The sequence below is a fragment of the Euleptes europaea genome, chromosome 6, assembly GCF_029931775.1.
Source record: "Euleptes europaea isolate rEulEur1 chromosome 6, rEulEur1.hap1, whole genome shotgun sequence".
Lineage (NCBI taxonomy): Eukaryota > Metazoa > Chordata > Lepidosauria > Squamata > Sphaerodactylidae > Euleptes > Euleptes europaea.
In genome coordinates this window covers 7,525,556-7,552,742 of record NC_079317.1, presented here as the reverse complement: position 1 = coordinate 7,552,742, position 27,187 = coordinate 7,525,556, and the positions used below count along the sequence as shown (strand labels likewise).

At 44.3% G+C, this 27,187-nt stretch overlaps 1 protein-coding gene across 1 annotated transcript in view; it reads right to left on the bottom strand.

Moving 5' to 3' along the window:
- Positions 1 to 17,568: 17,568 nt before the first annotated feature.
- Positions 17,569 to 27,187, bottom strand: part of EXOC5 (exocyst complex component 5) — a 53,666-nt gene continuing 44,047 nt past the window's right edge. Inside the window, exons 17-18 of the mRNA XM_056850693.1 lie at positions 18,563 to 18,778; positions 17,569 to 17,762 (exon numbers count right to left, since the gene is read on the bottom strand). Coding sequence (XP_056706671.1) covers positions 17,574 to 17,762; positions 18,563 to 18,778 — 405 coding nt within the window. The 3' untranslated portion in view covers positions 17,569 to 17,573. The remainder of the gene's footprint in view (positions 17,763 to 18,562; positions 18,779 to 27,187) is intronic.

The following is a 27,187-nucleotide window of genomic DNA, read 5'->3' as shown; positions in this document are numbered from 1 at the left end:
TCTGTCAAGCATAACCCCTTGGGGTCCATCCAGACATCCCCTTGAACCATGTTTTTTTTCCAATGTGCACACACCAGGATTGTACGGGGCTTGTGTATGTGTGTGTGTGTGTGCATGTGTGTGTTGTGCCATCAAGTCGCTTCCGACTTATGGTGACCCTATGAATCAATGTCCTCCAAAACATCCTATCATTAACAGCCTTGCTCAGCTCTTGCAAACTGAGGGCCGTGGCTTCCTTTGAATCAATGTCCTCCTATGAATCAATGTCCTCCAAAACATCCTATCCTTAACAGCCTTGCTCAGCTCTTGCAAACTGAGGGCCGTGGCTTCCTTTATAGAGTCAATCCATCTCTTGTTGGGTCTTCCTCTTTCCCTGCTGCCTTCAACTTTTCCTAGCATGATTGTCTTTGTCGGTGAGCCTTGTCTTCTCATAATGTGACCAAAGTACAATGGCCTCAGTGTAGCCGTTTTAGCTTCTAGGGTCAGTTCAGCCTTGATTTGACCTATAACCCACTGATTTGGTTTTTTTATATATATATACCTGTCTTTTCCCTCTTCTCCCAGCCTTCTCACACAAAGCACTGACAAGAAGCGATGACTTAATTAACTCTGGTTAGCCATGACTTTCAAAGGCAGGCATGTGGCTTCACTAGAGCTAGCTTTCCTTCTGCCGACAGGATCCTGCCAGGATAAAACCCTGGTTAAGAATCCTGGCTTGTGTTGCAGCTGTGAAAATTAACTCTGGTTAAAACATGCATCCACCTCACAGGTAACCAGAGATACAGTGCTGTCCTAAGGCGATCGTTTCAGAAGGTAGCCTTTTTGATTTGCAGTGGAGGAGCTAGATTGGAGTCCAGCGGCACCTTAGAGACCAAAAAGGCAAAGGGAGCTTGAACTCTCAAAAGCTTAGAGCCCCAAAATCTTGTTGGCGAAGAAGAAGAGGAAGAGGAAGAGGAGGAGTTGGTTTTTATATGCTGATTTTTTCTAACTTTTAAGGAGAATCAAACCAGCTTACAATCGCCTTCCCTTCCTCTCCCCACAACAGACACCTTGTGAGGTAGGTGAGGCTGAGAGAGCTCTAAGAGAACTGTGACTAGCCCAGCGTCACCCAGCTGGCGTCATGTGGAGGAGTGGGGAAACTAACCCGGTTCGTCAGGTTAGAGTCGGCCGCTCATTTAGAGGAGTGGGGAATCAAACCCAGTTCTCCAGATTAGAGTCCACTGCTCTAAACCACTACCCCACGCTGGTGCGACTGGACTTGAATCTAGCTGTCCTAGATCTAGACACCCATCTACGACTGCTGAACAGTCTCCAGGTATTTCCCAAACCAGAGCTGGCAACCCCAGCCACATTGTAAAGAGTATACTCTGTATACTCTAGAACATTCCCCTAGTCTTTATAGTAGTTATCATAGAGATTAGGGGAAATTCCTAGAGTGTCACCCAGAAGTGACATCACATTCTCCTGAAACTTCATCCTCCCCAACACCATCCCCCAAATCTTCCAGCATTTGTGTGCCCAGAGCTGGGTACCCAAACCAACAGGCCAAGATAATCCATATAGTTCAGGGCTGCTCTATTGCAAAAGCAAGTTTTTATCTCTTTTACCTCCAGCATGCTGTTTAAATATTAGACCAAGTAAGGAAAAAAGGCAGGTGCCCACATTGAGACTTTTTTTTTCCCTTCCAGGGCTGAAAACAGTGTAAGAAGGCCATCTCTAACAGAGAAAATGCTGGGGAGGGGAGCATTAACCCCCCTCCTTCCTCACTGATGTGATCCCAATTGATAATGCCCTTTTATGACTGTTTTCTTCTTCTTCAGAGAGCCAGCGTGGTGTAGTGGTTAAGAGCGGTGGTTTGGAGCGGTGGACTCCGATCCAAAGAACCCGGTTTGATTCCCCACTCCTCCACATGAGCGGCGGAGGCTAATCTGGAGAACCGGGTTGCTTTTCCCACTGCTACACATGAAGCCAACTGGGTGACCTTGGGCTAGTCACAGCTCTCTCAAGCCCACCTACCTCGCAGGGTGTCTATTGTGGGGAGGGGAAGGAGAGGTGATTGTAAGCTGGTTTGATTCTTCCTTAAGTGGTAGAGAACATTGGCATGTCAAAACCAACTCTTCTTCTTCTTCTAAATTGAGAAGATCGGATCACGGGCCCCTGAAAGTAGTGCGCGGTTTGGACCGGTGTAACCCTCTCCTCCAGCCAACTATCCACAGACAACTGGAAAGGAATTCCTGTTCTGTTTTTTTTTTAAGGGAAAGGGGCCGGGGTGGTGGTGGTGGTGGTGGCAAGAACAAAGCCTAATCTTATCAACGCCTAACCTTTTAATCTGATTATTGCAACAACATGTTAATTTATGGGGGGAAGGGGGGGAGTTTGACCGTTGGTTAAATCGCTCGCAAGCGCCCATGAATGGCCAACCTCAACAGGTTCCTTCATTGAATTCGCACAGCCACTCCTCCCAAAGCCCTTCCAAATTTGGTCTTAATTAATATTCCTACAACTGGTTTCCATAGTTTCTTTTTAAACGCGAGCGCCAACAGAAGCCGGCGGGGGCTTTGCCCATATTCTCAATAATAACCCCCCTCTGGCTGTCAATATGTATGAAAGGCAAAACATTTTTCGCATACCTAGAACAGCCTGTCTTTTCTCCATCTTTTGTACCTCCAAATATGTCGGCGGTAAAGTGTTTTGTTTGGTTGCGTGAATTCTCCCCCCCCCCACCCCCAAATACCCCTTTAGCCTGTTTAATAGACTTAACTCTTTCTTGGCTAGAGTTCTGCCCATCCACACAAATATACACGCAGCCCTTCCTCTTTCCTGGATTTTGTTTTCTTTTGTTTTTAGACTGGGCAAATGATTTTGGGGGTTGTTGCTGTTTATAAAAAGTTTGCAAACATTTGTTTGTTTGTTTGTTTGTTTGTTTAGGTGCAGAAAACAACTGCTCTATGAGAAGCGGTTAAACCAGGGGTGGGGAACGTCAGGCCCGGGGGCCATATAAGGACCCCGAAATCATTTGGTCTGGCCCTTCATGGGTCCTGGCAGATCTCTAGCTCAGAAGGTTGCTGCCCTGCCTGAATCTCTCGGGCCCAGCTGGGGACAGCAGAGCTCAAAAGCGAGTCGCTCTATGTGGCAGACGCTCGGAGTTGTCTCCAGTCGTGCCCCTTGGCTAACTGTTTGACCAAATATAGCCGGCTAATTTTTAAGTTGATAATCTAAATAGCCCTTGGCAGAGAAAAGGTTCCCCACCCCTGCTCTAACCACTACACCACACTGGCTCTCCTATTTGACCTTGAACATTTGACCCTGATCTAGACATTAGGAAGAATTTTCTATCAGAGCGGTTCCTCAGTGGAACAGGCTTCCTTGGGAGGTGGTGAGCTCTCCTTCCCTGGAGGTTTTTAAGCAGAGGCTAGATGGCCATCTGTCAGCAATGCTGATTCTATGACCTTAAGCAGATGATGAGAGGGAGGGCATCTTGGCCATCTTCTGGGCATGGAGTAGGGGGTCACTGGGGGGGCTGTAGGGGGGGAAGTAGTTGTGAATTTCCTGCATTGTGCAGGGTGTTGGACTAGATGACCTTGGTGGTACCTTCCAACTCTATGCTTCAATGGTTCTATGAACTTTACTAGTATCTTAACAAAAACAGAAACAGAATTCCCTTCTTTATTCTCCATCCCTCCCCCACCATGGAAAATTTCTGATCTTTAAATATTTTTAAAAGTTAAGCCAATGTGCGCATTTCCCCTATTTGCTCCGCTGGCCCCGCAACGCCCTCCCCCCTCCAGAACTCAGCAACATAAATACTGCTAACTCTGTGGAAATGAATTATTGACCATTTTAATACATGTTGCACAGTACATATTAATATAGAAAAATACATGTTATCAGCACTGTACTGTTGACTGTGTACTAATCCATTCCACCTGCTCAAATATTAGTGCAAATAATTATATATTTGTAATGCATCATTGCTGTCTAGTTGGAATCTATGCCGGCGGAATAAATGTCTCTTTGGAGAAGCTGTTTGCCATTACAGGCACAATGCAGCACATTCATACCCAAATTGACTTTGGATGGAAAGTAAGTCGATGGGAGCAACCTTCAAAAATCCACTTGTGTGAGACTTAGCAGGTTATTTTAATGAATTGTTTACAGTCAAATAAATGTTGCCCCCCCCAACACACACACACACACACAAACACACCCAAAACGCCCTCCATTTTTTTCATACTTTTAAGATTTTTCAGCAAGCCTGCAAGTTGACAGGAAAATCTGTTTTCTTTCTCCATGGCCCCAATTCACAGATTTAAATATCCGCAGATGGGGCCAAATTTGGCTACTAGACTATAGGAGAACCAGCGTGGTGTAGTGGTTAAGAGCGGCGGACTGTAATCTGGAGAACCGGGTCTGATTCCCCACTCCTCCATGTGAGCGGCAGCCGCTAATCTGGTGAACCGGGTTGGTTTCCCCACTCCTCCACATGAAGCCAGCTGGGTGACCTTGGGCTAGTCACAGTTCTCTTAGAGCTCTCTCAGCCCCACCTACCCCACCAGGTGTCTGTTGTGGGGAGAGGAAGGGAAGGAGATTGTAAGGCATTCCTACAATGGATTGAGGGCTAAGTTTGTTTCTACTTTACTAGCTAAATTCCCAGAATGCTCAGAATGGGTATGGTTGGAAAAGCTATTAATTGACAAAGATCCCATTATTTCAAAGCAAGTGGACAAATTTTGTGCTCATGTGGTCAAAGCTTGAAACAAGAAAAGGGTGGGTGGTAATGATAAAGAACTGTAGCGACTAAAGATCTATGCTTTATATTGTTTTATATAGAATTTTATCTATTTGCTAGTAATTTTTGAAAACATAAGGTTTTAGGTCATTAGATTTTTAGCACTGAATTTGTACCTTGCTGTTTTCTGAGCTGGAGAACAGGGTTCGATTCCCCCACTCCTCCCCATGAGCGGCGGAGGCTAATCCGGTGAACTGGATTTGTTTCCCCGCTCCTACACACGAAGGCAGCTGGGTGACCTTGGACTAGTCACAGCTCTCTCAGCCCCACCTACCTCATAGAGTGTCTGTTGTGGGGAGGGGAAGGGAAGGTGATTGGAATCCGGTTTGAATCTTCCTTAAGTGGCAGAGAAAGTCAGTATATAAAAACCAACCCCTCCTCCTCCTATTATTATAAGCCGGTTAAATTCTCCTTAAAATGGGAGAGAAAATCGGCATATAAAAATGAACTGTTCTTCTTATACAGGTGGGGGCCTGTGAAAATCACAGGGGGGATCTCATATCCCCACTCCCACTTACCTTAGAGCCCAGAGCGACCCCGGTGTCCACTTCGGCAGCAGCGCAGCCAGGGAGCCAATCCCAGAGTCCACCACCGCCTCTGACGTGTCCTGACCCAGCTTGGCTCCTGGCATCTGCTTAGGGTTGCCAACCTCCAGGTAATGGGGAGAAAAAAGGCACCTCTGTACTAATACCACGAGGTTAGGAAAACAGTACAGGATAATATATATACACAAAGTGCAAATTTTATGATCTACTGAGATGAAACAAGGACCATATACATAACACATACAAAGCACAAATATATACAATATATACAATCCGCATAAGGCAGAAAAGAGACTTGCTGCACTATGTGATGTACTTTGCTAACGTCTGATTGAAACAAATTGTACTTACCCTGTATGGGAAGGAATTATGAATGTATAACAGCACTTTCTTGAAGGACTGAAGAAAGATTTCCACTGCTGTGGATCTGAAACAGCCGTATTCACTGATGATTGTGGCTTTATATGGACTTTATACACAAAGATTACAATACTAATACTTACCTGGTACTCTGTTGAGACCTTTGGAATCATTTCTGCTTTATGCGGATTGTAGATATTGTATATATTTGTGCTTTGTATGTGTTATGTATATGGTCCTTGTTTCATCTCAGTAGCTCATAAAATTTGCACTTCGTGTATATATATTATCCTGTACTGTTTTCCTAACCTCCAGGTAATAGCTGGAGATCTCCTGCTATTACAACTGATCTTCAGCCGATAGAGATCAGATCGCCTGGAGAAAAATGGCCGCTTTGGCAATTGGACTGTATGGCATTGAAGTCCCTCCCCAAACACCATCCTCCTCAGGCTCCGCCCCAAAAACCTCCCACCAATGGCAAAGAGGGACCTGGCCACCCTATATCTGCTGCTACCTCCGTATGGCCTGGCTTGGAGGCTGACACAGCTGGACCCGGCAGGAGAATGCTGCTGCCGTCGTCTTGCTTTTGGGCTTCCTGGAGGCACCTGGTTGGCCAGGGTGGGAATAGACTGCTGGACTTGATGGCCTGATCCAGCATGGCCTTTCTTATGTTCTTGAACACATGGACACATGAAGCTGCCTTATACTGAATCAGACCCCCTGGTCCATCACAGTCAGCACAGTCTACTCAGACCAGCAGCGGCTCTCCAGGGTCTCAAGCGGGGGTCTTTCACATCACCTACCTGCCTAGTCCCTTTAACTGGAGATGCCGGGGATTGAACCTGGGACCTTCTGCATGCAAAGCAGATGCTCTAACACTGAGCCACAGCCCCTCCCCTTCTTGTGTTCTTATGGAGGAGAGGGCTATCCATGGGCAAAAACGCATGGTCGCTTTAGCCTCCTTTATTCCCTGTTTCAGCCAGGATTCAGCCAGGATCGAACGCATGAGTTTCACCGAATGTGCGTTTGATCCTGGCTGAATCCTGGCTGAAACAGGGAATAAAGAAGGCTAAAGCGACCATGAATTTTCGCCCCATGGCTACTAGTCAAAATGGATACTAGTCATGATGCATACCTATTCTCTCCAGGATCAGAGGAGCAGGCCTGTTATATTGGGTGCTGTGAAACACAGGCAGGACAATGCTTCTGCAGTTGTTTGATTCTCCCTTAAGTGGTAGAGAAAGTCGGCGTATAAAAAACAACTCTTCTTCTTCAGATACAGCTAGATGGAAGAGATGGGTGATTGCGATGACACACGCCCTAGCCAATAGACACCCAACACATTCATAATAGTATTTGAGGAGAAACTGCTTCCTCCTGAAACAAGACATGAAAACCTGCAGAACCCGTCCCCCTCCCTGACTAGAGCCCACCCCAGGACTGAAGAAATTTGTGTTTTGAGGGCAGCCAAATTGCTACCAGCAGGCCTCCGCCACGCTTAGAATTTAGAGTCTTTTCTCACCTTTTATGACTCCCCGCACCAGCCTGTTTCTAAGCATTTAAAGATCAGTTTTTCAATCCTCCTCCGACCCCTTTCACAATATGTATTTTTTTTCAAGCTGATTCTTGATGGAGAAGTAACCATTCTGCTTTCTCCCCCCCGCCCTTTCCCCTTTCATTAGTCTTACCGCTTCTGCTGTATTGCAAACAGAACATAAATACCGAGTCGGGGTTTTAAAAAAAAAATTATAGGACTCTTAAAGGGGGGGAAACACACACACACACACGCACATTATTTTCCACCCTATTGGCAATTTCCCATTTTACCCAATTGGAGGGTGCATAATTACACCACCGTTTGCCCGCCTCCCTCTCAAGTACCCGCTTGATTGCTGCTCGTTAAATGCCAACGTTCGAAGAGGGAGTCTCAGAAAAGCGGTACTTTAACTCATTACCGGCGCAGAAAAGGGCATTTTTTAAATTTCATTTTGGATAGTCCTTAAATTATATTGAGGTGTTACTGGAAATATTTTCCTCAATTACAGGCTATAATAGCTATAATATTTAGGAAAGCACAGCGGTTTTAAGCTCCCCGCCCGCCCCAAATTTTATTTCTCAAATAACTTCAGTGTTTGCTTGAGCGCGGATTGGGGGTCCAGGTTCCACCCCTGGGATTGTTGGCCCGTTGATGGGAAAATTCCGATTCTAAGTGAAAAGTAGGAAAGAGAGGGATAACTGGATTGTCCCTACAATGTGGGTTGTCCGATCGCAAAGTACGCCCTAGAGATTCAGGGTTATTACTCATCACGTAGTAGTAGTAGTAGTAGTAGTAGTAGTAGTAGTAGTAGTAGTAGTAGTAGGAGGAGGAGGAGGAGGAGGAAGACGAAGAGGAAGACGAAGAGGAAGAAGAGGAAGAAGAGGAAGAAGAGGAAGAAGAGGAAGAAGAAGAATTTTATACCCTGCTTTTCTCTACCTTTAACGAGTCTCAAAGCGGCTTACAATCGCCTTTACCTCCCCACAACAGACACCTTGTGAGGTAGGTGGGGCTGAGAGTTCAGAGTAGGGTCATGCATATCGATATACCCGAACCGAAAATAAACCCGAAATTATTGACGTTTCGGCAATATTCGGGTTTTGGGTTGACCAATTACCAAAACATGGGAATCTGCCCGAAGCCGAATAGGCGATTCGGGTTTCGGCTATTTGCCTTCTGCAGAGTCTCCCTTTTGTGGCCCTTGTTGTGTTTAAAGGAGAGCTATCTCCTTTCTTCCTATTCCTGCCCCCTGGCTGGTTTCCAGGGCAGCAGGAGGGAGAGAACAGGCATGCTGTAGTGGCCAATAGGAAGGCTCACTGGAGCTTCCCATGTGGCCAATGGCAGCAACGCATTTTGCATTGCTGCAAAGCCAGCTGGTGCAATCTACCTGGATTGCAATAGAGGACAACTTGGAGAGGCGGAGGGAGGAGGGCCAGGAATTCTCAGTGGCCAATAGGAACCCAGGTAAAGAAGAACTGTGTTCTTTCACCAATCACAGAAGGTGTTTTTTTGGCTGGAATTATTTTCAAGCTTTTCTGGGTTGGCCAAAGACTATAAAAGCAGGTTTGGTTCCCAAACTAGGCAGTTTCAGTGAGTTTGGTGGCATAGCTTGGCTTTCGCTCCTGCTGTCTGATTCTTCCTCTTGATCCTGGTGCCTCATCCTGACCTTCTGGATTACAACCTGCCGCTTAGATTAGATTCCTTCCTACCTGCTGCCTGAAGGAGAAGACCTCGAAGGGTTTGAGATATCAACGTTTTTGGGTGGGATGCCCTGCTTTCAGTTCTCTATGGCTTGCTGTTCAAAGTTGCATTGTTTGGATTTTGGGGTTTTCTCTGCTTCAGATCTTGCTGGCTTTTATCTGAAAAGAGGGGGTGATTCGATGTTTGGGGACACTGCTTTGTTATCATCGTCATCATTCACATTGTTGAATTTAGAGAGAGGATTTGTGGGGTGCAGTTTGGTGTCTTCTTGTGTGAACTTTGCAATGTTTTTCTATAGGGAATGGGGTGAGCCCTTTGGGAGTCCATAAAAGTGGACCCCCTGAGCCAATCTTCACCAAACATCGGGGTACATGCAAGGAGAGTAGCTTCAAGCTACCCTGAAAATTTGGGAAATCTCCCTCAAAAATGCCCTCACAGGAGCTTCGAAAATTTTTCCCCATAGACTATGAACCCAGAAATAAGCCGAATACCAATATTTACTGGTATGGGTATTTGCCTTATTTCGGGATTACCCAAAAAAATCAGGCTCAGTAAACCCGAATCCGAAATTTACTGGATTTTTTTTGTTTTTTTGGCACAACTGTGACTGGCCCAAGGTCACCCAGCAGACTTCATATGGAGGGGTGGAGAAAAAAACCCAGTTCTCCAGATTAGAGTCCGCCGCTCTTAACCACTGTGCCACGCTGGCTGTTATAATATGAGCAACACCGTATTGGTGGTTCAAAAGTACCAAACTCACTTCCGCCACTTACTTTTTGATCGTATGTAATGTGAAATGATATCATAATTACATGCTATGGGGGAATTCCCATGCGGTAAGGTCATGGTGGGGCTTCTATGGCCTTGTGGGACAACACCTAGCTTCTGATTTCAATGGCATCCTCTACCAGCCTGGAATTCCAACTTCAAAGACTGTGTATACATGACACTTGTACATATAGGAGCAATGCACATAAGGGATACATGGGGTTATATGGACTGGCTATGGCTCTGCCCAGGATCAAGCTTGTTCATACACATGAAACTGCCTTCTCCTGAATCAGACCCTTGGTCCATGAAAGGCAGTATTGTCTCCTCAGACTGGCAGCAGCTCTCCAGGGTCTCAGGCTGAAGTCTTTCCCACCACCTACTGTTGGTCCCTTCAAATGGAGGTGCTGGGGATTGAACCTGGGACCTTCTTCATGCAAAGCAGAAGCTATTCTGCTGAGCCACAGCCCATCCCCAAAAAGGGGATATAGAATCATAGATTCATAGAGTTGGCAGGGACCACCATGGTCATCTAGTCCAACCCCCCTGCACAATGCAGGAAATTCCCAACTACCTTCCCCCCACACCCCCATTGACCCCTATCCCATGTCCAGAAGATACCCAAAAAAATCCTCCAGAATCCCTGGCCAATCTTGCCTGGAGGAAAATTGCTTCCTGACCCAAAAGTGGCTATCAACATTACCCTGGGCATGTAAGAAAAGGCCATGAGAGCCAAACGCTGACACAACCCTTCCTGCCCTCTCTCCCTTCTTGGGAGGTGGTGCCAGAATTGGTACCTACTGAGTTAACTGGTACAAAGTGCTGTCAAGTAGCAGCCATCTTACGATGAACCCTCATGGAGTTTTCAGGGCAAGAGACGTTCAAGGGTGGTTTGTCATTGCTTACCTCTGGGTATCAACCTTGATGTTCCTTGGGGGTCTCCCGTTCAAGTATAAAGAAATTCAGCTCCAAACATCTGCTCAGCTATGAAGCTCACTCTGGGCCCTTCGGCAAGTCCCTTCCCCTGTGCCCACTAACCTTGCAGCATTTTTGTGAAGCAGAGTTACACAACTTGCAACCATTAATCATTTAATCTGATTAAAGGGCAAATGCTAATGGTTTCTGCTTTATTCTGCTACTGTAAAACACTCCACCTCGAACATGAAAAGCTGCTTTGTACTGAATCTGGTAGGACATTCTGGCCAGGGAGGACTTTAAGGGGTTGCTAGGAGAAGCTGCCCTGACCTGGATGGCCCAGGCTAGCCCGCTCTCCAGATCTCAAAAGCTAAGTAGGGTTGGTCCTGGCTAGTACTTGGATGGGAGACCGCCAAGGAAGTCCAGGGTCACTACGCAGAGGCAAGCAATGGCAAACCACCTCTGAATGTCTCTTGTCCTGACTTGGATAGCTCAGGCTAGCCCGGTCTGATCAGATCTCAGAAACTAAATAGCATCAGCCTTGTCCAGTATTTGGATGGGAGACCACCAAGGAAGGCCAGGGTTGCTGTGCAGAGGCAGGAATGGCAAACCACCTCTGCATGTCTTTTGCTATGACTTGGATGGCCCAGGCTAGCCCGTTCTCATCAGATCTCAGAAGCTAAGCAGGGTTGGTCCTGGCTAGTAGTTGGATGGGAGACCAAGGAAGGCCAGGGTTGCTGTACAGAGGCAGGCAATGGCAAACCACCTCTATTAGACTCTTGCCCTGACCTGGATAGCCCAGGCTAGCTCGGTCAGATCAGATCTCAGAAGCTAAGCAATGTCAGCCTTGGCTAGTACTTGGATGGGAGACCAAGGAAGGCCAGGGTCGCTATGCAGAGGCAAGCAATGGCAAACTACCTCTGCATGTCTTTTGCTCTGACCTGGATGGCCCAGGCTAGCCCAATCTTGTCAGATCTCAGAAGCTAAGCAGGGTCAGCCCTTGCCAGTTTTTGGGTGGGAGACCTCCCAGGAATACCAGGGTTGTGGTGTGGAGGCAGCAATGGCAAACTACCTCTGAAGGTCTCTTACCTTGAAAACCCTACAGGGTCACCATAAACTGGCTGCAACTTGGTGGCAAAAAAAGGAGCAGATCCCATCAAGTACTTCCAGACTCTCTTTTTGCCTCCCTCGCCTTTTTGTTCGCCATAAATTAACAGTCATATAGCACAGGTCAAACCTTTGAACACATGAAGCTGCCTTCTACTGAATCAGACCCTCGGTCCATCAGAGCATTGTCTACTCTGACCGGCAGCGGCTCTCCATTCTATAAAATATTTATGTATTTAATGCATTGTAACCAGAAGGTCGGACCAGAACCAACGGGTTGAAATTAAATCAAAAGAGTTTCCGTCTAGACATTAGGAAGAATTTTCTAACAGTTAGAGCGATTCCTCAGTGGAACAGGCTTCCTCGGGACGTGGTGAGATCTCCTTCCCTGGAGGTTTTTAAGCAGAGGCTACTAGATGGCCATCTGTCAGCAGTGCTGATTCTATGACCTTAGGCAGTTCATGAGAGGGAGGGCATCTTGGCCATCTTCTGGGCATGGTGTAGGGGTCACTGGGGGGTGGGGGGGAGGTAGTTGTGAATTTCCTGCATTGTGCAGGGGACTAGACTAGATGACCCTGGTCCCTTCCAACTCTATGATTCTATGATTCAAACCTAATGTTATGTCTCTGCCTATGGGAAGGGGGGGAGATTTTCACTACTTTCCCCTTCCCACTGCAGCCGCTGCCTCCCATGCTGCTTCCGAGGGTCCCCTACCCCTAGGAGGCACCCAATGAAGTAGATGGGCAGTAGATTCAGGATGGATAAGGGGAAATTCTTCTTTACACAGTAAGTGATTGAAGTGTAGAATCCGCTGCCAGAGGATGGCGTGATGGCCACAAGCATAGACAGCTTTAAAAGGGGATTGGATAGAGTCGGTTTTTATATGCCGACTTTCTCTACCATTTAAGGAAGAATCAAACCAGCTTACAATCACCTTCCCTTCCCCTCCCCTCCCCTCAACAGACACCCTGTGAGGTAGGTGGGGCTGAGAGCTCTAAGAGAGCTATGACTAGCCCAAGGTCACCCACTTGGATTCATGTGGAGGAGTGGGGAAACCAACCCGGTTCACCAGATTAGTGTCTGCCGCTCATGTGGAAGAGCGGGGAAATCAAACTTGGTTCTCCAGAGTAGAGTCTACTGCTCCGAACCACCGCTCTTAACCACTACACCATGCTGGGAATATTGCTAATTTTGATTATGGAAATTATTACGTTAGGACAGGGTTTATTAAGTTGTGAGAAACCGTAATATTACGTGATCAGAAGCAACCAGAGGGATCTTGACAGAAGGATCACTAAAGTGACTTAGAAGCACTGTCAGCATTCTGTTGTGTTAATTTTAATGGGTTTATCGGAGAGCGTCACAGATCAACATGGGGTTGGAAGAACAACCCTTCTAAACAGAGTAAAGGTACCCTTGTAACAACTTTTATTTTCTAAAAAGGGAAAAAATACAGCAAAAGGAAGTTTCCAAGCATTCTTCTGATGCTGTTTGCCAACTCATCACTGAGCCAAGTTGGGTTTCGCTTGCCATGTTGAAATCTTGACAAATTGACAATCTTCCTTTTGCGCGAAAGATTTATGCCGGTGAGCAAAATGGCCTCATTTTAAACACTGGGCTCCTAAGAAGCAGAGGCATCTGAGAGGTACGCTTGGAAGCCACATCACAGCGCCAGAAGATGGCAGCTGTACGGGCAAACATGTCCTCTGGCGCCAACCGAAATCTTTGTGCCTCTGCCACGGCCAAGGAAGAGAGCACAACACAATGGAAAAGAGAGGGTATTCTCCCAGAATGCTTTGAGCTGGTAAAAAAAAGAGAACTGGAACACTTCTCCCTCTCTGGTTTATCACTGTAATGCTGTGTTCAGTTTTAGTACTTGAAAAGAAATCGATAGCATTGTCCAAGCAGGCCATTCTGACTGGGCCCGAAAAGCTGTTAGGAGGATACTTGTGGGTTGAAACCATACAAGAGCAAGGCTTTGTCTTCCAGTGGAAGAAAAAAAAGAAGAGTTGGTTTTTATATGCTGACTTTCTCTACCACTTAAGGAAGAATCAAACCGGCTTACAATCACCTTCCCCTCCCCACAACAGACACCCTGTGAGGTAGGTGAGGCTGAGAGAGGTCTAAGAGAGCTGTAACTTGCCCAAGGTCACCCAGCTGGCTTCATGTGTAGGAGTGGGGAAACCAGCCAGATTAGTACCAACCAGGTGCCTCTAGGAAGCCCACAAACAATTGCAGCAACATTATCCTGGAAAGAAAAGGAATGCATCATGCCTAGTCTCCATTAGGAAACCAACCCATTAGTCTCCGTTAGGAAACCAATGCAGATTAGCATCCGCCGCTCATGTGGAGGAGTTGGGGAAATCAAACCCAGTTCTCCAGATCAGACTCCACTCCACACCACCGCTCTTAACCACTACACCACACTGGCTCTCTTTTGGTAAGGCCTTTGGTAAGATACATCGAGAACACCGAGTATCTAACTTGGAGCTGATCCCAACGAGGATGAGGCAGGACACCCCTACGGTGCAACTCACAATTTTGTCTGCTGGCGGAACCATCCCCGGTCATTACGTTTGCCAGGAATTTGCAACTGCTGCTGGGGGCAAAAGAGCAACCCAAATGATCAGGGGATTAGACCAACTGCCCTATGAGGAGCGGTAAAAACACCTAGGGCTGTTTAGCGGTTAAGGGGAGACATGATAGAGGTCTATAAAATTATACAAGGTTTGAATCCTGTAGCACCTTAAAGGCCAAGGGAGCTTTGACTGTTCAGCCTGGAGAAGAGGAGGTTGAGGGGGGACATGATTGCTCTCTTGAAGTATCTGAAGGGCTGTCACTTAGAGGAGGGCAGGGAGCCGTTCATAAGAACATAAGAAAGGCCCTGCTGGATCAGACAAAGGCCCATCGAGTCCAGCAGTCAGTTCACACAGTGGCCAACCAGGTGCCTCTAGGAAGCCCACAAGCAAGACGACTGCAGCAGCACCATCCTGCCTGTGTTCCACCGCACCCAATATAATAGGCATGCTCCTCTGATACTAGAGAGAATAGGTATGCAGCATGACTAGTATCCATTTTGACTAATAGCCATGAATACCCCTCTCCTCCATGAATATGTCCACTCCCCTCTTAAAGCCCTACAAGCTGGCAGCCATCACCACATCCTGGGGCAGGGAGTTCCACAATTTAACTACGCCTTGTGTGAAGAAATACTTCCTTTTATCTGTTTTGAACCTCTCACCCTCCAGCTTCAGCAGATGACCCTGCATTCTAATATTATGGGAGAGGCAGAAAAACTTCTCCCTGTCCACTCTCCAAACCATGCATAATTTTATAGACCTCTATCATGTCTCCCCTATTCACCTTCTTTCCAAGCTAAACAGCCCTAAGCGTTCTTGTAGGTTATCCGGGCTGTGTGACCGTGGTCTTGGTATTTTCTTTTCTGACGTTTCGCCAGCAGCTGTGGCAGGCATCTTCAGAGGAGTAACACTGAAGGACAGTGTCTCTCAGTTCCTTCAGTGTTACTCCTCTGAAGATGCCTGCCACAGCTGCTGGCGAAACGTCAGGAAAGAAAATACCAAGACCACGGTCACACAGCCCGGATAACCTACAAGAACCAATGAACTCTGACCGTGAAAGCCTTCGACAATAGCCCTAAGCATCTTAACCGCTCCTCGTAGGACAGCTGCTCTAGTCCCCTAATCATTTTGGTCACTCTTTTCTGCACCTTCTCAAGCTCTGTAATATCCTTTTTTAGGTGTGGTGACCAGAACTGTACACAGTATTCCAAGTGTGGTCTCACCATAGATTTGTACAAGGGCAGTATGATATCAGCAGTTTTATTCTCTATTCGTCTAATTATGGCCAGCATGGAATTTGCTTTTTACAGCAGCCGCACACTGGGTTGACATCTTCATTGAGCTATCCACTACCACCCCAAGATCCCTTTCTTGGTCTGTCGCTGCCAGCACAGATCCCATCGGTGTCTATGTGAAGTTGGGATTTTTTGCCCCAATATGCATCACTTTGCACTTTCTCACATTGAATCTCATTTGCCATTTTAATGCCCATTCTTCCAGTATGTAGAAATCCTTCTGGAGCTCTTCACAGTCCGATTTTGTTTTCACCACCCTAAATAATTTGGTGTCATCTGCAAACTTGGCTACTTCACTGTTTAACCCCAACTCCAGTTCCTGTGGGCAGCAGAGGATAGGACTCGCAAGAATGGGTTTAAATTGCAGGCGGAAAGGTACCAGCTGGATATTGGGGGGAAATTAGTTAGAGTAGTCCAGCAGTGGAATCGGCTGCTGAGGGAGGTGGTGAGCTCCCCCTCGCCGGCAGTCTTTAAGCAGAGGCTGGACAAACACTTGTCAGGGATGCTCTAGGCTGATCCTGCATTGAGCAGGGGGTTGGACTAGATGGCCTCTATGGCCCCTTCCAACTCTAGGATTCTATGCCTCTGGAAAGCTTATACCCTGAGAGTCTTTAAGGTGCTACTGGACTTGAGTCTTCCAAATCATTGTTTGTTCAGGATGCCCCACGCATATGTTCAAGCACAGAACCGGAAGGCAAAAGTGCAGCAGGAAGGGAGCAACCGATGGCTCCTCAGAGCAGTACTGATCCTGACTGGGTCAGGAAAAGGTGGCATAGAAATTGAAAGAATGAATGAATAAGTAAATAGACAGGCAGACAGGAAAGAAGGGTGAATGAAAGGAGGAGGCCTGGCAGATTAGGGCCAGAAGCCTACTGAAGAACAGTTCTGCATTAGGCATTAATCATACCTCTCTGCAGACACCAATTCCTGATCACTCATAGACGACTCCAAGTTTAATCACAGCACATTTTAATACTCGGAAAGAGCCAAAGGATTTAAGGAACGCAGACCTCACAAAAGGGTCGATTAATAGGGCCAACTCCACGACCTGGGTCAAGGTGGTTTCCACCACAGGTTGCCTGCAAAGTGTATTCCGCAGTACACTGCATTGGTCAGGCTGCTCCTGGAGTGCAGTGGGCAGTTCTGGAGGCCTCGCTTCAAAAAGGATGGGGACAGAATCGAGTGGGTGCGGAGGAGAGCGATGAGGATGATCAGGGGGCCTGGAGACCGAGCCCTGTGAGGAAAGGCTGAGGGTGTTGGGAATGTTTAGTCTGGAGAAGAGGAGGTTGAGGGGGGACAGGATTGCTCTCTTGAAGTATTTGAAGGGCTGTCACTTAGAGGAGGGCGGGGAGCTGTTCCTGTTGGCAGCAAAGGATAGGACTCGCAATAATGGGTTTAAAATTGCGGGAAGAAAGGTACTAGCTGTATATTAGGGAAATTTTTTACAGTAAGAGTTGTTCAACAGTGGAATCAGCTGCCTGGGAGGTGGTGAGCTCCCCCTCACTGGCAATCTTTAAGCAGAGGCTGGACAAGCACTTGTCAGCGATGCTCTAGCCTGATCCTGCATTGAGCAGGGGGTTGGACTAGAGGGCCTGTATGGCCCCTTCCAACTCTATGATTCTATGATCTTGAAGTATTGGGTGGGTGGATGAATATGGATATGTCCTTGGCTTATGGAAGCTGCACTAAAATCCATGTAATTCATTGGGAGGGGGGCCAACAAATTAGGATTTGTTCCATTCAAAAGTGAAGACTGAAAGGCTCCAAGCAGCCAGGGGTTTCACGGAGGTTACTACAGGAAGTATTTCTGCAGAAAGTTCATCTCTGGAGGCCATTTATTTCACAGGAAGAGAGGACATAGGCTCAAATTATGGCAGTAATTGTTGTTCTGACCAATCACCCCACCCCCACCCACCCCTGTGCTATCTACGTCAACTAAGTCCCAGCAAAAGGCTCGGTGCTGCGGCTGGCCCCGCCCTCTCAGCTGAAGTGGCGACCAAGGCGAGCAGATCGGTAGTCAAGGCGAAGCTGTACAAAGGAATGCAGGATGTTCTTGTCCAGAATAGCCAACTGCTCTCCGGAGCAGACCTGCTTCAAGTTATCCGGAGCGACGACAAGGAGGTTGCAAAGGGAGTGGAGCGTGTCGAAAAGCTGCAAGACCAGCGCGATCTGAAGTGATGGGGAGAAAACAAGAAAGCAAAAAACCAGCTGAGCTTCTCGCATGGTGGGGGTAGGGGGAACATGTCTTCCTAAAGGGACTTTCATAATTGCTAATTTACAAACATGGTTGATGATTTCTGGGATTTCTGGCAGGACGCCAAATACATGTTGCTTGGAATGGTCCCTACACAGATAAAATCAATCCACACAGAACTGTTCCTCTATGCAATAATGGCTGCAAGAATGGTGTTCACCAAATACTGGAAAGCTAAGCATGTCCCTGTGCTAACAGAGTGGATTACAAAGTTACAAGACTATGCAGCGATGGCAAAACTAACCCACATTCTGAAAAGGACGCCGGTGGAAGACCACGGACGAAAGTGGCAACTATTATATGACAGATATTAATAGAACTGTTTAAACAATAATTGTTCGTTGATAGATTAATAAGAACAGATCTGCTAATGTTCATAATCAGAAATGTTACTATCCAGTTAAACAAGATTAAATAAAGTATAATTTAGCAGGAAACAAGAGTATATAAAATGTTTAGAATAGTTATGATATGCATTTAGAACATTATGAAGATGGAGAAAATTTTGGTTTTAGTAAAGAATATTGTTAACAAGTGGGGGTAGCAAAACATTAGAGTCCATTAGAGATGACAAGTTAAGATCTGTAAGCCGCTATGGCCAATGTTATGACCGAAGGGGGGGAAATACTGAAGGCCTCCCTGGCTGCACAGCTGCTAAAAGCCTACCAAGTTTACCGCCCTGCGGCACATGGGGCAAGCCCAGCCACCCCCTTACCTTGAACTCTTTGGCGCACTTCCTGTACTCGGCCACGTCACAGATGGCCAGCATGCCGCCCATGCAGCTGTAGGAATACTGCTGGAGGTGCTCGTAGATGAGCCGGTGGAAACGGACTCCGAACTCCATCAGGGCGGTGTCGACGTTCTTGCCATCCATGGAGTTCCGGATCTTTTCCACTTGCTTCCGGACGTAGGCACAGACTTTGGAGCAGGCCTGAAAGAGAAGGGGGGGGAGAAAAAAAATCAGGAGGCAAAAGGACTCTCTAACAAGTCACGAGACACGTAGTGGGGTGAAACAGCGGAGACTCAGGTTAACCCAAAGAAGAAGAGTTGGTTTTTATACCCCGCTTTTTCTCTACCTTTAAGGAGTCTCAAAGCGGCTTACAATCTCCTTTCCTTCCCCTCCACCTTGTGACGTAGGTGCGGTTGAGAGAGTTCGGAGAGAACTGTGACTGGCCCAAGGTCACCCAGCAGGCCTCCTGTGGAGGAGTGGGGAATCAAACCCAGTTCTCCCGATTAGAGTCCATCACTCTTAACCACTAGAAGAAGAGTTGGTTTTTATATGCCGACTTTCTCTACCTTTTAAGGAGCCTCAAAGTGGCTTACAATCTCCTTCTTCTCCCCACAACAGACACCCTGTGAGGTAGGTGGGGCTGAGAGAGCTCTAAGAAAGCTGAGGCTAGCCCAAGGTCACCCAGCTGGCTTCATGTGTAGGAGTGGGGAAACCAACCCAGTTCACATCAGAGTCCACTGCTCTTTAACCACTATACCACACTGTCTCTTTACCCACCAGAAAGTGGGTGATGTGAAAGATCTCTGTCTGAGACCCTGGAGAGCCACTGCCAGTCTGAGAAGACAATGCTGACCCTGATGGACCAAAGCAGCTTCACGTGTGTGCATGTGTCCGTTCTTAAGACTTCCCGACAGCTTGTAACTCCTGCTTATCATTAGAAGGTGCTTGAGTAGTAATATATACATTACTACTTATTATACGTAGATATATAATCAAGCACCTATTTGGAGTAAAAAAAAATCGACTTGCCTAACCAATCCTGCTCAAGGACTACAACTGAGATTTGAATAACTGTGCTAGCCCACCTGACAGAGTTCTGCATCATCCAAAAACTCCCAGACTTGCACACAGAAAGAAGGTGTGTGTGTGTGGGGGGGGGGGGGGCTGTGCCGGTCCAAAAGAAAAATCCAAAAACCCACAACACAATCCCCATAAATAGATGGCTAGATGGCCTTCTGTTGGCAAGCCTGATTCTGTGAACTTAGGCAGATCATGAGAGGGAGGGCAGGAAGGGCTGCTTCAGTGCTTGGCTCTCCTTGCCCTTTCTTGCACGCCCAGGGAAGTGCTGATCACCACTTTGGGGTCAGGAAGCAATTTTTCTCCAGGTCAGATTGGCCAGGGATCCTGGAGAGGGTGTTTTGTTTTTGTTTTTTTGCCATCTTCTGGGCATGTGGAAGGGTTCACTGGGGGGATGTGCGGGAAGGTAGTTGTGAATTTCCTGCATTGCGCAGGGGGTTAGACTAGATGACCCTGGTGGTCCCTTCCAACTCTATGATCCTATGAAATATCTTTTAGGGCCAAGCCAGTGACACATAGCACTGTTAAAGCTTTTGAGTTCTTCAGAACTTTCTGTCAGTGTGGATGGTCCAAAAAAAAGGAGGAGGAACGAGGAAAAAGAAGCAGCTCTAAGGCAAGACGTACAATCCTGGCGCAATCTGTGTTGTGCTACAGATGTTAGAGGCAGAGCTGATGCTGGTATCGAGAGAGCCAGCGTGGTGTAGTGGTAAAGAGTGGTGGACTCTAATCTGAAGAACCGGGTTGATTTCCCCACTCCTACACATGAAGCCAGCTGGGTAACCTTGGGCTAGTCACACTCTCTCAGCCCCACCTACCTCACCAGGGTATCTGTTGTGGGGAGGGGAAGGTGATTGTGAGCCGGTTTGATTCTCCCTTAAGTGGTTGAGAAAGCCAACTCTTCTTCTTCTTCCAGAGACACTGTGGTCTGCCAAATGAGTTTTAAAATCAATATGCAATTTAAGAAGCCTAGCATGCTCATCCTACACACCCCATTTGCTTGAAAGCAAATCCCACCAATGCCGGTGTAATTCCCAGTTTGTCTATTTTAGACTCTGACCACAGGTTGACTGTCATAGGAGAGGCGTCCACTCTCTGCGGGCTGAGAAAGACTCCCCTTTCTCCCGAACTCTCTTTTGTTTGTTGCGCCCAGCAGATTGTGGAGATCAATGGGCAAAATATAATAACCTCAAAGGCACCTGGGACACTGGCATCGATACTGTCCTGATTTGCACAAATCATGCAGACCATTAACTAAGAGGGGTCTTTGTGCAGTAGCACGAAAATACATGTCTGTTGCTCTCTGGGCCTCAGTGGTCCAGGCTTCATTGACTGTATATGCATGTATACGCCTAGATCACTGAGGCACACAAAGTAAAAAACATGTACTTCTATGCTACTGTTAGTTAGCGGTCTGGATACCCTGATCTGGATGGCTCAGGCTAGCTTGACAACATAAGAACATAAGAAAAGCCACACTGGATCAGACCAAGGTCCATCAAGTCCAGCAGTCTGTTCACACGGTGGCCAACCAGGTGCCTCCAGGAAGCCCACAAACAAGACGACTGCAGCAGCATTATTCTGCCTCTTATCCACAGCCCCTAATATAATGGGCACGCTCCTCTGATCCTGGAGAAAATAGGTATACATCATGACTAGTATCCATTTTGACTAGTAGCCATGGAGAGCCCTCTCCTCCATGAACATGTCCACTCCCCTCTTAAAGCCTTCCAAGTTGGCGGCCGTCACCACATCCTGGGGCAGGGAGTTCCACAATTTAACTATGCTTGATCTCGTCAGACCTCAGCAGCTATGAAGGGTCGCCCCTGGTTAGTTTTTGGATGGGAGACCATCAAGGAAGTCCAGGGTTGCCACACAGAGACAGGCGATGGCAAACTACCTCTGAACATCTCTTGCCTTGAAAACCCTATGAGGTCGCCATAAGTCAACACTTTCTACCTCTGCCACCAGCATTTGAGACTATGAAATGTGAATTTTTAGGACTTCCGGGTCGGCTGACCCCCCCGCTGCAAGCGCGGAGACGCGCTCCTGCCGTCCGCTGCCTAGGGGCGTAAAAATCGGCCCCGAAACAAAAGGCAAGCGGCACCCCTCGGACAAAGAGGGGGTGCAGGATTGGGTGCCGGTGGCGGACCCGTCATTAGAGCGGAGATCGCTGAGAAAACGGCGACTCTCGCTCTGACGGGACCCACTGAAGAGCCGGCGCCATCTTATATGACAGCAGGAGAGAGCGAGGTGGAAGCCGATTTACAAGCAAGTTTTTGAATTAAGTTTATTTTATGCTTACAATTATCTCAACTGAGGTGTGTGGCAGTGGATCCTTAATAAACTAACTCTGAACAATCTATAATTTCGTTTTGTTCTGGTTTAAAAAAGTTTGGCTTTTTGCCAGCTGACTGAAGCACTTTCTTTTTACACTGAAAGACTGGAAAAGCAAACAAGATCTGTTGGAAAGCAATCAAGTGACATGGAAAAAGTTTGCTGAGATGTCATGGTGATTGTTTTTTCTCTATAATGAATTACTACATCTGAAATCTTTTTACAACATGAACTAGAAAAGTTTTCTGCCCCCCCATCTCCTGTATTTGGATTACAATTGTTTGTTACCTTTTAGCTTCTCAATGGGTGAGAAGGAGAAGCATACTAAGGATATTCTTAAAGATACAAAACTGGTGGTACAGGTTCCTCAAAGAGCTTCAGCATCACAAATTACACCTAAACAGTCTCCAGTTGCAACAACATCTGTAACTGCAAAGATGTCTTCAAAAACCAAGCCTGAAGTGACACTGAATGCTTTATATGATCTCCTATCTAAGACTCATCAAGATGTTGCAGAAATGAAGCAGGAGTTAACCCAGAATACAATGACTACATCTCAGAATTCGGTTGCTATAGCTGCTTTGCAAGATACAATCTCATCCCTGACTGTCAGACAAGATAGGGTTGAAACCAAGCTTAAAAAGACAACACAAGAAGTTAAAGAAATTAAGAAGAAGGTGGATACCCTTGAGATGTCACTAACAGCAGTAACTGAGAGAGAAGAAATTCAACAAGATCAAATGGCGATGATTGAATATAAGATCAAAGAATCTTCCCTGCGCATACGCGGACTGAGAGAAAAAATTGAAGACCGGGATTTGCGTAGATATCTGACAGTACTCCTAGCAGATTTTCTACAGGAATCTGAAGAAGTTATAGCAGGGATGATTGTAACAGCTTACAGAATAAACTCTGCATATGTAACCAGAAATAAAGTTCCAAGGGATTGCCTACTTCAACTACTTTCAAGGAGTCATCGTGACTTGATACTCAACACTCACTACAAGATACCGCTTAAAGTTGGAGATGAGTCTCTGCGACTGATGAAAGAAATACCTGCTAGATTGCTGAGGAAGAGGAAAGATTTTATGGAGATTGTTCAACGTTTGAGATTCAATGGAATACAATTCAGATGGGAATATCCAAAAGGCATTTCTTTCATTTTCAAGGCAAAAAGATTCAAGTTCACAGAATTGGACAAGGCTGAACAGTTTTTGAGGAGATACGATGCTGAATTGGCTAAACCAAGTAAGCCAACTAAACAAGTTAAAACTAGAGAATCTCCAGAAGAAGAAAAGGCAGATGAAGCATCTGGAGGAGGAGAATTGCCAATAGATTCATCAGAAGAGTCGCCAATTGAAGATACTGGTTGAACAAAAAATTGGGGATGGGAAAAGGAGGCAGGATAGGAGTTAAAGTTTGATAATTTTGATGTATAATGGATCTAACTGAATTTTGATATGTTACAGGTTTTATCTTGGAATATTAATGGATTGAATTCTCCCAAAAAAAGAAGCAAAATATACCATCACTTACAAAAAACTAAGGCTAATATTATTTGTTTACAGGAAACACATATACTCCCAAAGGATATATTTAGATTAGAAAATTCTAGGCTGGGTACACTCTTTACGACATGTAATGGTACAAAAAAATAATAATGGTATTGCGATGTATTTACCTTCATTATTAGAACCAAAACTAATATATCAGGACATAGAGGGTAGAATTTTAATGGTGGAAATAATATGTGACTTTCAGAAGATTCTACTTGTGGGAATATATGCTCCCAACTCTAATCAAAAATTATTTTATGATAAATTGGCAATGATAATGGCGGAATATGCTACAGACAAAATGATATGGATGGGGGACTTTAATGGAGTAATGGCACCTAAGTTAGACAGATCTGGTAAGAAGAAAAAAGCAAATAATGAGGGTAAATTACCGGCTAATTTTGAAGCTCTTATAGACCAATGGGATATGTTTGATGTCTGGAGAATGATAAATGGCAATAAGGATATACTTTTTTTTCACAGAGACATCTCTCATATTCTAGGATAGATATGTTATGGCTCTCGAAAAGTTTGATAATTAATTCAGAAGATTCAGAGATACTGCCTAGGATATTATCTGATCATAATGCTGTAACAGTAAAGATTAAAATAGGGGAAAGGAGGTATAAACCCTGGAGAATCTTTCTTTTAAAAAATACTAAAATAGTGGACAAAGTGAAGATGGAGATATTGAATTATTTTAAGGAATACATAGGAAAGGGCACCCGAGAAGATATTATTTGGGATGCTGGTAAGGCAGTAATTAGAGGAATATTAATTCAGCAAAATATAAGATGGTATAGGGAAAAGGAGAAAAAGAAAAAAGAGATGTTAGAAAAAATAAAACAAGGAGAAAGGCATCTTAGCAGAATACATGATAAAACAGCTAAACAAACTCAGCAGGCTCTGATAAGAAAATATCAGCATCAATATGAATTTTTAATCACGGAGGAAATTGAACGGAAAATTATGTATAACAAACAAAGATTCTTTGAACATGCTAATAAACCGGGTAAAACGTTAGCATGGCAGTTGAAGCAAAAACATAAAAAAAGTATTAATAACCCAAATAAAAAGGAAAGGTAAGATAACAAGAGAAAAGGACAAGATAATAGATACATTTGTGGAGTTTTATACGAATTTATATAAAAAAAATAAGGTGTCAGAAATAGAAATAGATTCATATCTTAACAAATTGGATCTGGGGAAAATTTCCCAGGAAGATAAAGAAAGTTTAGATTTACCAATAACTAAGGAGGAATTAGATGATGTAATAAATAAGAGTAAATTAAATAAATCTCCAGGACCGGACGGCTTTACTGCAAATTATTACAAAGTGTTTAAAGATCAATTATCTCCTCACTTAATAGAAGTGATGAATATAACATTAATAAAGGGTATTATTCCTCAAACATGGAAACAAGCAAATATAGCACTGATACCAAAACCAAATTCAGATTTATCAGAAGTTAAAAATTACAGACCGATTTCATTACTAAATACAGATTATAAATTATTTGTTGCAATTTTAGCTCTGAGATTAAAAAAGGTATTGAATCAATTAATACATGAAGACCAGGCAGGATTTTTACCAGGAAGACTACTTAGTCAAAATGTAAGGATGGTGATAGATATTTTGGAATATGCAGAACAAGATACAACACCTTTAGCTTTGATATTTCTGGATCCGGAAAAAGCGTTTGATAATGTTAACTGGCAGTTTATGAGTAGAGTGTTAGAATTTATGGATTTTGGGGATAATTTTAAAACTGCTATAAGAAGTGTATATACTCAACAAACAGCTAATTTGATAATAAATGGAACATTATCACCGAATATAGAAATTCAAAGGGGAACGAGACAGGGATGCCCTCTTTCCCCTTTGTTGTTTATATTAGTATTAGAAATGTTATTGAATATTTTTAGAAAAACGGATGAAATAACTGGAGTGCGAATAGAGAGAAATCAATATAAATTGAGAGCTTATGCAGATGATTTAGTTTGTATTTTGAGTGATCCGATTGAACAAATTGATAGATGGAATAAAATATTGGAGGTTTATGGAAAGCTTTCAGGATTTAAAATTAATAAAATGAAAACTAAAATATTGGTTAAAAATATGACTCTTTCACAACAACAAATATTAATCAAAAAGACAGGTTTTACTATTGAATATAAAATTAAGTATTTGGGTATATGGTTATCGAATAATAATCTTAACTTATTTCAATTTAATTATGTAAATCAATGGCAACAGATAAAGAAAGATTTGATAAGTTGGGGGGAAATTCCATTATCACTTTGGGGAAGAATTTCAGTAATAAAAATGATGTTGTTACCTAAAATGCTTTTTTTGTTTCAAAATTTACCAATCTTGAAAGGAGCACAGATATTTGAAGATTGGAAGAAGGATATTATGAGATTTATTTGGGGTAAAGAAAGACACAGAATTGCATATAATAATTTAATAGAGTAAAAGGAAACAGGAGGTTTGGGACTACCTGATTTGAAAATGTATTATCATGCAGCTTGCTTTACTTGGATTAAAAATTGGGTCCTCCTAGAGAATCTGAAACTATTAGAATTAGAAGGGTTTAAATTAAGGTTTGGGTGGCATGCTTATTTATGGTATGATAAAGAGAAAGTGAATAAAGATTTCAATTCCCATATTATACGGAAAAACTTAATATTAATTTGGAAGAAATATAAGGATTATTTAGAAAATAAAACACCTGGATGGATTAATCCCATAGAAGCATTTTTGAGAAGAGGTGCACATTTAAATTTAGATTGTAATAATTATAGAGAGTTGATAGAATTTAAAGATGGGTTATGGATAATGAGATCACGAGAAGAACTTCAGATTAAAGATTGGTTTATGTATTATAAATTAAAAGATATATTTAATAAAGATATTAAAGTGGGCTTTAATCACTCTAAATCTATTTTTGAGATAATATTATATAAAGGTAATAAAGGAATGATAGGAAGGATTTATAAATTACTAATAGAGATGAATTTAGAACAGGAAAGGATTAAATCGGTGATGGTAAAATGGATGAGGGACCTTGGATATAATATAGATTTGGAGATATGGGAAAACTTATGGAAAAAGGAATTTAAATTTACTATTTCGAATGAAATAAAAGAAAATTTATACAAAATGTTTTATAGATGGTACATAACTCCAGTGTTATTGAGTAAGATGAAAAAAGAAGAAAAAGCGCTATGCTGGAAATGTGGTAAAGACACTGGAACTTTTATTCATGTATGGTGGTCTTGTAAAAAAATTAAAAGATTTTGGTGTTTAGTTTTGAATGAAACAAATAATCTGATCAAAGCAAAAATCAAAAAAGACCCTGCTTTTTGTTTATTAGGAATCCCAAAAAAAGGTTTAGATAGAGCTGATAGAGTCATATGCCAATATAGTTTTGCTGCTGCAAGAATTACTATTGCTAAAAAATGGAAGCAAACAACTAAACCTTCAATTAAAGAATGGAGGGAAAAATTATGGTTTTATATGCGGATGGCAAAGATTACAGATTTTTTACATGGTAAAGGTTTGGAAGAATTCAAACATACTTGGTTAAAGGCCGCCACATATTGGGATAAACTGGCAAAAACGGATTTTAAAGCTATATTT